This window comes from Dermacentor albipictus, chromosome 1 (genome assembly GCF_038994185.2).
Source record: "Dermacentor albipictus isolate Rhodes 1998 colony chromosome 1, USDA_Dalb.pri_finalv2, whole genome shotgun sequence".
NCBI classification, from domain to species: domain Eukaryota; kingdom Metazoa; phylum Arthropoda; class Arachnida; order Ixodida; family Ixodidae; genus Dermacentor; species Dermacentor albipictus.
The window spans coordinates 455625663-455640938 of record NC_091821.1 but is presented as its reverse complement, the minus strand read 5'-3'; the positions used below and the strand labels follow the sequence as shown (position 1 = coordinate 455640938).

The 15276-nt window shown below is 44.7% G+C and overlaps 1 protein-coding gene across 2 annotated transcripts in view; it reads right to left on the bottom strand.

Moving 5' to 3' along the window:
- LOC139054784 (platelet binding protein GspB-like) overlaps positions 1 to 15276 on the bottom strand; it is a 107393-nt gene that overhangs the window by 86484 nt on the left and 5633 nt on the right. For both annotated transcript variants that reach the window (XM_070532395.1, XM_070532396.1), the window contains exons 3-6: positions 11946 to 13232; positions 8042 to 8932; positions 3888 to 4043; positions 3611 to 3766 (exon numbers count right to left, since the gene is read on the bottom strand). In XM_070532395.1, coding sequence (XP_070388496.1) covers positions 3611 to 3766; positions 3888 to 4043; positions 8042 to 8932; positions 11946 to 13232 — 2490 coding nt within the window. The remainder of the gene's footprint in view (positions 1 to 3610; positions 3767 to 3887; positions 4044 to 8041; positions 8933 to 11945; positions 13233 to 15276) is intronic.

The following is a 15276-nucleotide window of genomic DNA, read 5'->3' as shown; positions in this document are numbered from 1 at the left end:
GTTTGGGCCACATATGAATATGGTCGAGAATGCAGACTGAAAAAAAAACTAGGAAAGAAAAACCAAGGAAAGAATCGGGAGATAAAATTAATCTAATTTATGACAAACTACGAATCAATGGCGAAATGTTCTACTGGGACGAAGAAAATAATAATATAGCTCCTTTGAAAGCAGGTTCCGTTAATCCTGATCCAAAAAACCAACAACACGGCCCTCGAAGCCTACGTTCACGCCGAACTTGATATCCGACTTAGCCTTCTTGAACATAAATGCCCGTAGCATATTAAAAAAAAACGGATTCCCTTGAAGCCTTGATTCTTGCATATGAACCTGACTTTCTAACACTAACAGAAACCTGGCTAACAGCTGATATCAAAGATGTTGAGATAGCCCCTGCCAACTACGCTATCATCCGGAAAGACAGGACAACACGAGGCGGTGGCGTGGCCATTCTAGTAAAGAAAGAAATCCCGTTTTTAATGTTACCGGATGTTGAGGGCGTTGAGGCCATCTTTTGTAAACTGCGCTTCGCATCTTACACTGTTGTCGTAGGCTGCGTCTATCGCAGTCCTTCTTCCGGCCTCGACAATGTGCGCCGATTGCATGAATATACCGAGCAATATGCATCAGGGTCCAGAATAATAATCGCAGGTGATTTTAACGTTCCTGAAGTGAATTGGCAAACAATGCAGCATCATTCACCCTGTGCGGATGTGTTACTTGACTTTATGCTATCGTTCAACCTTACACAAATTGTAACTGAACCTACACGTGTACAGGGATCCAGCTGTTCCATACCAGATCTAATATTCCTCAGCAATCACTTCATAAATGACGAAACAAGATTAAGCTTACTAGATGGTATTTCGGATCACAAAATTACCCATTGCACTATACCCCTTCACGACAGCGTTACCCCTCAGCAAATCATTGCTTACCCAGACTATAGTAAAGCTAACGACACTAGTATACTTGATTACCTGATTAATGAATACGACACGTTTTTACAACTTTCCCATAACAGCACTACAGACATCGATACACTGTGGCTCGCATTTTCCGCCATTATATCTCATTGTATAACCAATTACATACCAACTAGAAAAAAGAAACTTACTAGACGTAATCCATGGATAACGCGTGACGTTATACACGCGAAACGAAAAGTAAAACGAATGCGAAAATTACTGAAAACTAACCCATTAAATTTTACGCATGAAAATCTCAGCGCAGCTATCCAACTTATGAAATCAAAAATTAAGACAGCCAAGCAGTTCTACTTTACTAATACACTCACAAACTTTTTGAAAACTGCTCCCACAAAGTTCTGGAGCTACATTAACCAAAAGAATCGTAACGACAATGAAGCCTCAAATGAAGATAACAGGAACTCTGCTAACTTGCTTAATGACTACTTCTGCTCTGTTTTCACTGAGGACAACGGCACACTACCACAAGCAGGCTTCTCTAGAAATAAGCCACTAGAGCCACTCACATTAACCGAAGCAGGCATACTTAACCTACTGCTTAATTTAGACCCAAAGAAATCACCAGGACCTGATAATATTCCAAATGCATTCCTTCGCAGATACGCTGTGTGGATGGCCAAGTACTTATTAATATTTTTTAACAAATCAATCTCCTCAGGTACCCTCCCTAAGGATTGGAAAACAGCTAAAGTGAAACCAATTCATAAATCGGGAAGTAAAACAGAACCCGCTAACTACAGACCAATCTCACTAACATGCACTGTTTGCAAACTACTAGAGCACATAATCTTAAAGCACATAACCAAACACCTTGAACAGGAAGAAATACTAACAGATTGTCAGCATGGTTTTCGTACAGGAGTTTCCACAGTCACACAACTAATTGAGCTTGTCCACGATGTATCGTTAAGTATTGACCAACAGAAACAAATCGATCTAATCTTTCTAGATTTTTCAAAAGCTTTCGATCGCGTAACACATAAGAAATTAATTTATAAACTCGAACTTACCTTGGGAAAGGGCCCTATTCTGAACTGGATCAAAGACTACCTTACTAACCGCACTCAATTTGTAGATGTTAACCAGCAATATTCTATGAAATCTAGCGTAAGATCCGGAGTTCCACAAGGAAGTGTTCTGGCTCCAGTTTTATGTCTCATTTACATTAATGATCTGCCTTCTAATATTCCAGTCAATGTTAGACTTTTTGCTGACGATTGTGTTTTGTATCAGGTAATCAGTTCTCATAATGACCATGTGGCCTTGAACGACGCTTTGTCACTTGTGTACAAATGGTGTATCGAATGGCAAATGACTTTAAATATTAAAAAATCAGCTATTTTATCAATTACTAGAAAAAAGTTCACATCAGATTTTAATTAAGCTATAAATAACGCCACACTTAACAAAGTGAAGGAGTGCAAGTACCTTGGCTTAACATTAACACACGATTTCAGATGGGAGCGCCATGTTAACAACGTTACGTCGACCGCAGAAAAAAAATTGTTTTTCCTGAACAGACGTCTTAGACTAGCACCCCCATACACAAAACTACTAGCATATAACACATATGTCAGATCTGTATTAGAGTATGCTAACGTTGTTTGGTTTCCTTTCACCAAAGAACTCATTAACAAACTAGAAGCAATTCAAAGGAAGGCACTCAGATATATTTACAACAAACATAGGTTAACAGACTCACCCACAGAGTTGCTAAAACAGACCGGTATACTGACCTTACAAAAACGAGCCAAGCTTGCACGATTAAAATTTATGTATCAACTTATTCATAATGAATTGAAAATAGACAGTTCCAAATACATATCTTTAGCACAAACACGACTCACCCGACATAAACATTCACTATCATTAATCGAACACCCATTTCATACGGAAAGCCATAAGCATTCGTTTTTCCCTTTAATGACACGTGAATGGAACAAGCTGGACCCTAATATTACAGACAGCCCATCGTTAACTACTTTTTTGACATTAGCCGAAAATGAATTGCGCGTTTCGCAATTATGATGTACTTGTGTCACCATCTATTTTTGTGCCATTTTATTTCATTAGATTGTGTACATAATCACAATTTCTTTAACGACACCTTAACCGTATCTTATGGATTACTACCTCTTGTGTATACCTCACTTTTATAACTTGTATTACTTGCCATTACTGAGTACTATTGTTGATTTATGCAAATTGTTTACTTCCTTCTTATTGTAATTATTGCTTACCACCATTGATGTTTGACAGACTACCTCATTACCCCTTGTTACTCTTAAATTTAATGCTATGTATTGTGTAATTTATGCATGCCATTTTGTTCACCTTTGTATATTTTCTGGCTTTGATTACCTGTTGCTTTTTTTATCAACATTATTACAGAGTATAACGTTACTTTTATGCCTACTACATTGTCTGCCTCTGCTAACTGCATGTTTAATATGTCTAACCTTATTATTGCGCTAACTATTATTGTTACACTGCAAGATAACTATGTATGCCCTTCCTGTTATGATCCCTGATGGGATCGACAGTATGAATAAATAAATAAATAAATAAATAAATAAATAAATACCGCTGCCAGTAAAATGAACGAAAGCGTAGAATCACACCTTTGTCATGCCGTTCAAGTCCTCCGTGAACGTGATCAACTCCACTGCAGTGATGGCCTCAGATGATTTGACCCTTTCTTCTATGGCTTCTGTCGGCTGATTGGTTTCGCCGGCCGTGACCAATATGGCTGTCGACTCAAGTTCAGACGAAATTTCCTGCAGTAATTGTTGTTGTTTGGGCCACATATGAATATGGTCGAGAATGCAGACTGAAAAAAAAAACTAATTCCTCAAATATACCGCTGCCAGTAAAATGAACGAAAGCGTAGAATCACACCTTTGTCGTGCCGTTCAAGTCCTCCGTGAACGTGATCAACTCTACTGCTGTAATGACCTCAGATGATGTGACCCTTTCTTCTATGGCTTCTGTCGGCTGATTGGTTTCGCCTGCGGTGACCAACATGGCTGTCGACTCAAGTCCAGGCGAAGATTCCTGTGCACCGTAAGTGGTATTGTTGGGGCCACAGAAAAGTATCTAAAAGGCAGACTTAAAGTACAGATCGCTGAAAAGATAATGCGACCAGTGCAAAAGAATTGCAAGCAGTCAGCATATGAAATCTAAAGGAAAAGCTGACCGAAAAAAAAAGCGGCAACCGGAAAGATGCCGTCATGTTCCTACGACACCTTTTATAGTGATAGCAATTCTATGGACACTCCAGGCCCATGTTCGCCGTCGACATCGCGGTCATGTTCCGTGAGAAGTCCAAGGGCGATAACACCATCGCGGCACGTCGTATGCTGCATGTGCGAGTGAAAGCACGCCAGGAAAGCCAGCGATCGCGGCTCAATCTGGCGCGCGCGAAGGAGAAAGCGGAGGGCAAACGCGTGGTCTTTCGTCACGTCGCGTGAAAAGCCGTGAAAGGATGGAAAAGAGGGGGAAGGGGGGCGGCGTTGTGCTGAGGTAGCAACAGCGCATTTCGCGACTTGGCGCAAGAGGAATTGACGATCGCGGCTCAGTCTCGCTTGCCATGTATGGAGGAAAGCGGTCAGGCAGCGCGGGAGGGAGGGAGGGAGGGAGGGAGGGAGGGAGGGGGACGGCTTTGACTCCGCCAACAAGTGCGTACTTTGCACGGCATTGCGCAGTCGCGTGCCCCGTATCTTGAAAGGGATCTGCAGCCGGCTCGTACCTTTGTACGCGCTGTGTCCCAGGCGCTCTTGCGCTGAAGCAATAGACAGAACGAAGGTCACTTCGCTCGCTGCTGCTGCCGCGCTTGTTCACAGCGAGTTTCCCCGCGCATCGAGTGTGATGTTTTCATGTTTGCTTGTGCGCGCTGGCACCATGCTTGTTGATTCAGTTAGCATGCGAATGTTTCCAAGTTTATACGGCCGATAAGACTACTATCATTACTTCGAAACTGTGACTTTTTTGTTTGTAGCGCTAAGAATAGAAAGCATTTGCAAGAACAAGCATTTAAACGCAGCACATGCGCCTGAGCAACGTTTGAAATTCATTGCACATACTTCTCAGAAAGATCGAATGGCGATTTATAGAGCTCCTGTGTAAAATTTGCGGTGCCTGAAAGGATGTTCCAAAATGTGCCTGAACTACATGCCGCCACCTAGGAGAGAGGGTCGGGATCGCTTTCATTGCACTTCTTATCTAAATCGCATCTCGTGGTTTGCGCCTCCGCGCCTGCACAGGTAGCAACATGGCAGTGCATTCGCGGTTGTAGGCTTCAAAGCGTGGATGCTATGGGGAGGTATTCCTCTATAGTTGGGAATACTAACTCAATGAATGAAAGAAATTTACTGCAGCAACTTTGATATTTCTATATTGGCAGCTTGCGGCTTTGCCTAATGTGCGAGCAAGCATTCCCCTTCTCGCCTACACCACGAGTTTGGGCGAGAATGTCATTTAACAGCCTTTGCAACACGACCTGTCCGCTAAAGCGAAGGGACAAGCGACGTGACACAGTCGCATACGACGTTTTAAATACCGTTGTTAAGCGGTATTCATTACATTGTTTTCTACACAAAATTTGTTTACTGCTGAGCAAGCTTGACGCGGCGATAAGAAAGACCGCTGACCCTCAGCTGCGGAAACACTAGTAGCCGAGCCATTTGCCACACAGCCATGAGTCGGCAAATTCACTCATGAACCGACTCACTCAAACCGAACCACGAGTGTCAGTCTGAGGGAGCTGGGCTGATATAATTCTAGTGAGTCGGAGTCAGTAGGGCGGTGTAGAAGTTAGGTGAATCTGAGTCCCACTGAGCACGGCAGAGCAGAATTCTGGTGAGTTTGAGTCAGAAGAAGCCCGGCTGAACAGATTTTTCGCAAGTCTAAGTGAGGACTTAAGCAAAAAAAAGAAGCATTTTGTGAGAGAGCCTTGTTTTGTCTCACTACTCTTCCGACCTATGGTATATGTTAGAAAACCTAATTCAACCAGAGCCAACTATTGTTCGAACGACTGTACATGAAAAAAGAATGGCCCCAGCTCGGAACCGCAGTGCAGACGTTCAGGGTCACTGAAACCGAATGTCGATATCACGGCTGTGCACTGCCAGGCTGCGTGCGCATCTACGCTTCTAATGAACGCATCTACTAACCGCCAATCCACAATATGTTCACGGCCCAGTGGTGTCATGGAGGCCGGTGACATAGAGGCAGAGTTTCGGAAGTTCTCCCGTGCATTGTAGTTTGGTTTGGCATTATGCTACCGTAGGCTTTCTTTTACACATATTTCAGTGGGCATACTATTTCTGTGACGCTGAAATCTCGGAGAGCGTGTCGCACATACTCAGCCAGAACTATGGTTAACCAAGTAGGCCGCTACAATATTTGTTACTTTCTTGACTTTATCATTTCGGAAAACCTTTAGTATTCTACTAGGTACATCTCACTTTGCAGTTATGTTCATTGTGTGCTCAGTGTTATAGCTTATTTGTGGGATGTATATCAAATGTTGGGCCTGGTCACGTCTTCACTAAGACGTCACTTTCCCTCAAGATTTGTGGCTGGGCGTCCCTGCGGACGAGCTCCATATCATACTAAAAACATTCTTACTTTTTTATATATTTGTGATGAAGTTAATATTTAATATCTGCAATATTATTGTCGCAATTTACAATGCGCCATTTATGAAGAAAACAAGATATGGGTTGACTGTATCGGGGACCCCGCCGCAGTGGGGTAGGTGAAACGTCTTGTGCGCGTTTCATAGGCTGTATGATCACTACAAATGTGACGTAACCAAACCTATTTCTCGTCTCTGGAGGCCCTCTAATGCTCTGCGCGAGCGACGCACACGCAGTCTCCGGCGAAGCCTGATAATGGCAGAGGCGCTAGCGCCAATGACGAGAATGCGCCTCGAGCGTTCGTATAATTTCTACTGGAATCGAGTGTTAAGTACAGCCGATAAGCATTCATACCTAAGTCGTCAAAGATTTTAAAAAAATGTTGGCTAAAGTGTTGATATAAATTTGCAGCACATTGCCAAAAAGTGGAGGCGGATCTACTATAACCAACAGTGCCTAGATAGTTGTTGTTTATTGCTGTAGAATTTAGCATATTCGCGATGCTGTGTATGAGTTACTAGCACTCACATATTTCATTTCAATGTTCTGCACTGGACCGTCTCCTTTGCGAAGGCTAGCATCACAAGTTGCCCAAAACAAGCGAATAAACGCAGACATTTGTCAGTATTGCTTCCTGCTTTGGTAACTGCTCGAATATTGTGAAGCCAAAAAAAACATGAAACGGTACAAGATTAACGCAATTTTTTTTAAAAAATTAATAATGCTAAAACTCTACAGTTCGCAAGTATTTACCCACTGGCTTGTGTTAGCTTGTTCTTTTAATAATAAGGATGGGTCATGAGGCACCAAAAGGAAAACCATTTCCTTATTTCATGGGCTTTTGAGAGGTTTAGAGCAAAAATGAGTTTATTTCTTGCAGCTTAAGACGCTGAAGGATGAAAGCAGTGCATGCTTAGATAAGCAAGGTATGAATGCCTGTCCCTTCTTTCTCGTAGCCTATAATGACAACAATAACTCTCTTAACAAATGAACATCCTTCTGTTCAGCTACGTTAAATGACTCTCATTACTGCGTTATAACATTCATAGTCTGATCACGGCCTCCCAAAGTGTGCATGAGCGAGAAATTATTTCCTAATGTTTCACGGAACGTTTGCGGAGAGTATATTACGGTGTAGTGAACAAGTTTTCTCTTTTTTTTTCCCGTGATGCCTGGCTTCACTTGTGTGCAATCTTTAAACGCGACATAAGCTGTCATGCATTTCACACTGTCACGCTTTTGGATAAATCATTCTGCGCTGGAGAATGCAGAGTAGCTGCGCGAATTTCGCATTGGCACTGGCAGAACTCTTAACATGTTCGTTACAACCGCATTTGTAATGTTTCCCACTTCAGTGAATGGGGTGATCGCAATGGCGGGCAGAAGTGACGTATGTATCTGTTGTATGCTTACCGGCAGCTGCGCAGTGCTCCAGTTTGACGGTGCCTCGACCTCCTCAGTAAAGTCGATCAAATCGGTGGCCGTGATCGCGTCCACAGCAGTAATTACGGGCCCCGCCGGCGTCGACTCATCCGGTACAATTATTTCTGTAACCGCTTCGCTGTACCCGCTTGTGACTGGTATCACCATCGCGACCGCGCCCGCGGTCTTCTCGCTGTCGATAACTTCCGTCACTATCTCGCTCACTGCGCCCGTGACAAGTAACGTGCTCGAGAACGTCGCTGCGGGGTTTGTCTCGCTGCTGATCACTTCCGTGACTGTCTCCTGATCCCCCTTGGTGACCGGCATCGATGATGAGGCCATTTCCATGGAGCCTTGTTCGCTGCTAATCTCTTCCACGAACACCTCGCTGCTCCCAATGGTGACCGGTACGGAGTGCGAGGCCATTTTCGCGGTGCTTTGGTCGGTGCTAATCTCTTCCGCGAATACCTCGCTGCTCCCAACGGTGACCGGTATGGAGTGCGACGCCATTTCCGCGGTGCTTTCGTCGGTGCTATTCTCTTCCGGGAATACCTGGCTGCTCCCAACGGTGACCAATACGGAGTGCGAGGCCATTTCCGCGGTGCTTTCGTCGGTGCTATTCTCTTCCGCGAATGCCTCACTGCTCCCAACGGTGACCGGTACGTAGTCCGACGCCATTTTCGCGGTGCTTTCGTCGGTGCTATTCTCTTCCGGGAATACCTGGCTGCTCCCAACGGTGACCAGTACGGAGTGCGAGGCCATTTCCGTGGTGCTTTGGTCGGTGCTAACCTCTTCCGCGAATGCCTCGCTGCTCCCAACGGTGACCACCTCAGCGGAGGACGCCATGTCCCCGCTACTCTCATGAACGCCGCCGCCAGCCACCTGAGACAAGCAGAGGTCTATATGACTATTATCGTGTAAACCCACGAGCACATTCACTGTCGAGCTAGAGTCCCTTAAATTTTTATGTCTTTTGTCGCCCGCGAGTGCGTGAAAAGCGACAAAATATCATGAAAATTTAAAATATCACTGTATGAAAAAATTGAAAGAATGCGTGACTCTATGAATGAATCAAGCCACCAAAGCTTTATTGTATAATGTCAAAAAGAAGATGCGAACAAACTGTACAATGATAGCCTGACCAATGATACAATGATACAATGATACAATGATAAACTGACCAATAGCCTTGCAGGCTACTCATGTATAATTATATGAAACAAAATACAGTAACCTAAAACTTCGTAATTATTTATTCAGTGTATTTAAAGTGTAGATATATTATTTCTAAAAACATATCATAAATGTGCCGTAAAATATAGTATGAAACATGCAAAGCGGAAATCCACGCTCCTTTTAATTCGGTATCGCGATAATTTACCGCGGCACAAAAAGGTATAGCACGTAAGAAAAAAACAGCAAGATACCAAAGAGCATGTGCTTATACTGCAGCGCGCTCTAAAAGGCTCATATGTGTAGGATGTAAAAAAAAAAGGCGAACGCCTAATTGCTATTTTCTGCTACAATAAATTATGTGTAACTTGATCGGGCTGAAAATTGTATGTAAACGAATTGATCAAGAAAATCAGACATGGTGAGTACCGCAAATATTCCTCCTGCGTTTACTGCCCCGTGTTTCCCTGATATCTCCCTCTACGTGAGATCTGCAGACTCGCCTAGGCAAAGGGTAAAATTGTTTCGGCAGAAAAGAGTATCGTAAGCGCACGTTCATTTGCCATCCTTGCTTAAATACTCCGTATCCCCCATAACCCCCATATCCAATACGATCAGATGACATATAGAAAAAAAGTTTCCATGTGGAATCGCGCACGTTTAATATCGAAATACTGGATATGGGACATATAGGGCATCAGTATTTTTTTAATAACAACATTTTTGCCGATCGTGTGAAGGATACTGTAGCGTTGTCTTGGTCAAAACAAAAAATTATCGGAAAGCAGTACAAACAATTTTGATTTGTGCTGACCATGAGGGCTGGGTGAAAACCGGAATTTTACTGTAATGGCGTAAAGTTACCTGTCTTCTCTCGTTTTACACGCCAAGCTTTTCATCAAATTATTTGTTGATTAACTACTTTAATGACTACGCCAAACGAATCATTGAAGACGGGTGAATAGATTTCTACGAATATAATACACCTCCCATGGCGAATGTCCTACAGATAGGAACAAAATGAAGTGCAGAACACAAATATCAGTTTTTTTGTCAACGTTTTGAACAAAGCGCGGGCACTTATTCCATACCGAAGCACACTATACAGGCCTACACAGAGGTGCTAGATCACTTTTGACACGTGCAGTTTTTCTAAGTCTATTTTTAAGTCTCTTTCTTTCTGCAGGTACCCTGCTGGGTACCTGCAGACACTTGAAATACCGGTAGAGCCGTTCATTCGTGTAGGCTTTGACCTCACGAGCTCTTTTTCCGGTATCTGCCTCGGGAAACAAGTGTCCTGCTGTCACTGTTGACTACAGCGACCAGATACGCGATTACGCGCGCTCACCCAACCACGCGCGCTACTGATGTGCCATATTTCCTGCTACACGGCGTCAGTTCGATAGATCAAACTCCGCGTCAAATTGTCGCAGGCGGAGGTCGTACCTTCTTTTCTAAAGTAGTTGATGACATCATGCGCGTCTGATCTATCCAGCATCAGCTTACCACCTTCCATCATCCACAAATAAACTGCCTCGCCGAGCGATTTAACCGGACTCTTGCAGATATGCTGGTCGAAATCGGTTGCAGCCGATCGCCGCAATTGGGACCTCGCTCAGCCACACATTACTTCATTCTATAATTCCTCTCACCGAGACAGTGCCGGCTATTCCCCGTTCTACCCCTTGTAGGGCCGGAAACCCACGCTTCCGATCGACGCCTTGCTACCATTGATAACGACCTCAACGCGCGTGATGCCATCGTGCGCGCTGAACACGCTCCACAACTTGTACGCGCTCGCATATCAGTGTCGCAAGAGAATCAGTAGCGTCGCTACCACATCAGTGACCATGAAGTACACTTTTCGTCGGGCGCACCTTCTGCCCCTTTGGAGACCTTCCCGTCTATAGTAGGCCCTTGCGAGAAACACCCGTCTTGTTACAAAGGCCAATATCACGTCGTTCAGCAAGTCGCTCATGTCACCTACGAAATCGCTCCTGTCAGACTTGCGACCTCCTCCGCTCGCACTAACAGTGATGTCCTCCGCGCAGCGATGCTCAGGCCCTACAACTATGTGCGTGCCACAGATATCTAGCGGCACCGGGAAGGCTCTTTTGCCGCCGGATGAACTGTTGCGATACAACAGGCGTTTATGAGACATCAAGCAAAGGAAGGCGAAGATGGGCATTTGGACTTGGCACGAGCTGGTTACCATTTTCGCCTGTGGCTGCGCAACTCTCGTATATACAATGTAAATAGCCTTTTTCGTCTGTGCCTTTCTGCACGTGACAATATGCACCAAGCACGACCCGCTATTACCCCCCCTGTAAGGTCACAGAATAACCTTGGCTGCACTCCCGTTACGCTTTGTGAGGCCTGCAAACCGCGCAGCTCTTAACACTGTTTTTGATGCTATGAGCACTTGCGGTGCATCGCTGCGCACTGATCATTGCAACATGGGTTTCAAAAAGATTAACTGAAGCGTAAATAAAAAATTTCGGTAAATAATTAACTACGACACGTACTCATCAATCAAATGTACGCTCTGCTGGAGGGAGGAGTAGGAAAGATTTTATCCTAGCATTGTTCAAGTAATACTTGGAGAAGTATATCTGTCATTTTTGATACAAGATAGATCAAGCTGTACAAGAGAATCCGATAAATGTGTAAAGACACAGGTGCACTTGTCGTACCTGAGGAGAAACCGTTTCCTCATACTCACGGTGGAGGTCGTAGCATCGTTAGTAACATTCTCGCTCGGAATCCCGTCCACGTCAGGCATGGTGACTAACATTGAGGCAGACACCATATCCGGGGAGCTCGTCTCCAATGCGGACTCGTTTCTGCTGTCAAATTCCGACACGGTAGTGGCGTCTGTCGCCGTTTCTGTAGCGGTCAAGGTCACCAGCATTGAAGTCGATATCGAATCTGGAGGTATATCAGTAGACGTCGTTAATAGAGGGTCTGTTTGTGCTGAATCCTTAGATATGTCAGTGAGCTGTCCTACGCTGCTCTCAGTCGCTAGTGCAGAGGCTGAGATTGTTTCGTTCTGGTCTGAAACGGCATTCACTGACGCGCTTCCGGTAACCTCCGTTGCTGTATTGGTGTCGCTCAATGTGACCTCATATGAAGCAGATGCAGTTTCCGCATTCGTCGTATCGTCAGCAGCGCCGGCTCGCGCCTCGGGTATCATGACGAGCGTGAGTTGGGGAGGGAAGACGTTCATTTCATCCTGCGCTTTTGTCCCTTTGCCATAATTCGTACTGTTGAAGTTGTCTGTTGTGAAGCTCGACTGTGTCCTTTCCAAACCTGACGCAGATTGTGTTGCTGTTCTGCCAACGCGTGTGCTCGTGGGGTGTGCTGCAAAGGCATCAACTGTCAGAAGCGCCACTGCGGTCAAAAACCCAGAGGCGTTTCGGACGTCCTGCGGTGAAGTTGTGAGACCGCTTACGGTTGCCATGTTTAGAGCTGAGCGATCATCTGATAAAACGGTCACTGAGGTCAACAAAGCAGATGTGTTTAGTGCATATTGAGGAACATTGGGACCGGTGCAGCTTTTGTTACCGCTGCAGTTTGCAGCGTAAGTGCCTGTGTGATTCTCCGGCTTGATGGTCAGTGCCGGCAGCCCAAAAGACAATTTTCCTCCATAGTGTGCTTCAGTTTGGCCGTCAGGATCATTCGAAGGGAACTCATCCCACAGCGTGAAGGCTTCAACTTTGTCTTCCGGGTAGTCGTCGTTTCTTGTCTCTGAATCTCGCGATGCGATGCCGTTGATAGCAGAGTCGTTGTGTTTTTTCTCGAATGCTTTCAGTGTCAATCCTTCAATGCTTGCTTTGCTGATCGGTGGACCAATCCCCTTTCCAGTCTCTTCACTGCTGCGATTGATGTCCTTGAGCTGTAGAATAAAGTCTTCCCCGGGAAGTAGGTGCTGGGAAGCGGAAATTGCCGAGCGCTTCTTAGGCAATCCACGCTGGCCATCACCACGATGAGCAGACGAAGGCGGGAACGCCTGCGAAGTGAAGCACGAACAGCTACACCATTCAGCTACGTTGGCACATTGGCTGACCCGCTGCGATGGGTTAGCTGCCATGGTGTTGCACTGCTAAACAAAAGGTCGCGCTATCAAATCCCGGCAGTGGCAGCCACATTTCAGTGGGGGCGAAATGCAAGAGTTCCCGTGTCATGAGCATTGGTGGTATACGTTAAAGGTCCTCTGGTGCTCGGAATTATTCCGTTGTCCCACACTATGGCGTGCCTGATAATAAAATTGTGGTTTTGGCATGTAATGCCCCAAAACTCACTCACTCAGCGTCATTAAGGACAGTATAGGAAAAATTATTTATTCGTCTTATTAAATTAAATGATAAATAAATGCAAGTGAAAGTGGAAGACAAATTAACTGGCCGCCGGTGGGACACGAACTCACGTTGTCGTAGTAGACCTGCAATGCTGATCTCACGAATCTAGCGGTGCCATTTTCTCATCCGCTTTCTTCGGTATTTATGTCTTTCTACTAGCACTAAACCTCGGAGTGTTAGCCAGCGCCACCATTAACGCTCATCAATCAAGATTGCCACCACTCAAGCCTGCGGCAGATAGGGTGCTCCACTTGTGCTGCCATAACCATGAGTGGTGACGCTGGCTAACACTCCCAGGGTCATTTCAAACAGACAAACATATATACCATAGAACGTGCACCAGAAAACGGCGCCGCATTAGCTCAATTCATAAGAGCATCGCACGCTAAGGACGTCCGCTTGTACGGCACCTACGGCCAGTTTTACCGCGATAACGTTAACGGCCCCTTGCCTCAGAAAATCCGGCGCCAGGGTCGATGTGCGCGTGAGAAAAATGATCCTCGAACCTCGCATCCCGATTCACACAGGCTTTCCGCATGGCGCATATGCGTTACTGAACTAATGAAATTACTCAAAATTAAATACGTTCGCAAATTGGCAAAATACCCTACAGACATGATAGCGTCGGGCTGAAAATTTGAATATACGAGCAAACATACTTCTGTTAGGCGGAAACTCAGTTACCAACCCCTTTTCTAGCTGCTGTTTCAGGTCTGTCTTCGTAGGAGTGGCGAGCACCGCTCGCTTCCTTGCAACGTCATCCAGGTGGCCTCGCGATGGTATTACAAGAAAAAAAAACACCGCTAGAAAGCTCAGGGCTCGCCTTAGTGCATAGCTTTCGCCACCGACGTTTCCAGGAAAACATCACGGTTTTATAAGTTGCAGTTGCCGGAAAGCGTGACAAGTAGTCAGGGATCTTTAAATGTTATCGCGTTCCACTCTTATAGGCGAAGCTGAGGTGCCCTCCGAATTTTTCGTGCACTTTTACTTTCATTTATTCATAATTTCTTGAATTCATTTCAGAAATGCAAATAATTTCCTGTGTGCCTTCCTAGCAGTCGTTTTTTCTTGCCTTTCTATAATTTGACTAATAATAATTGCGTTCATCGGCTCTCTCTCTCTTCGTTCATTGCATAGCAAGAGTCTTGAATCCGGCAGATTTGATGCATTCAGGTAGCTTGCATGGGTTTATTGACCAGTTACCCTCACCCAAGAAAGTTCACATACTACGTGATGCTAGATAGGTGATAGATAGATAGATAGATAGATAGATAGATAGATAGATAGATAGATAGATAGATAGATAGATAGATAGATAGATAGATAGATAGATAGATAGATAGATAGATAGATAGATAGATAGATAGATAGATAGATAGATAGATAGATAGATAGATAGATAGATAGATAGATAGATAGATAGATAGATCTAGTGCTAGATAGGACGCTCCACTTCTACTGCCAAGGCCGTAAGCGGGGCCGATGGCTACTACTGCCAAGGTTAGATCTATTACACAGAAATTAATACCCGAGAAAAATAATGGGAAAACGGTGCTGCGTTAGACCAGTTGGCATGAGCATCGCACGCGTAGTAAGCAGACGTGAGTTAGTATTTCACCTGCGGCCAGTAGCTTTTTCATCCAGTGTCATGTCCAATTATTTGTCATTTCAATAATTCTATCAAGAACTACAAAT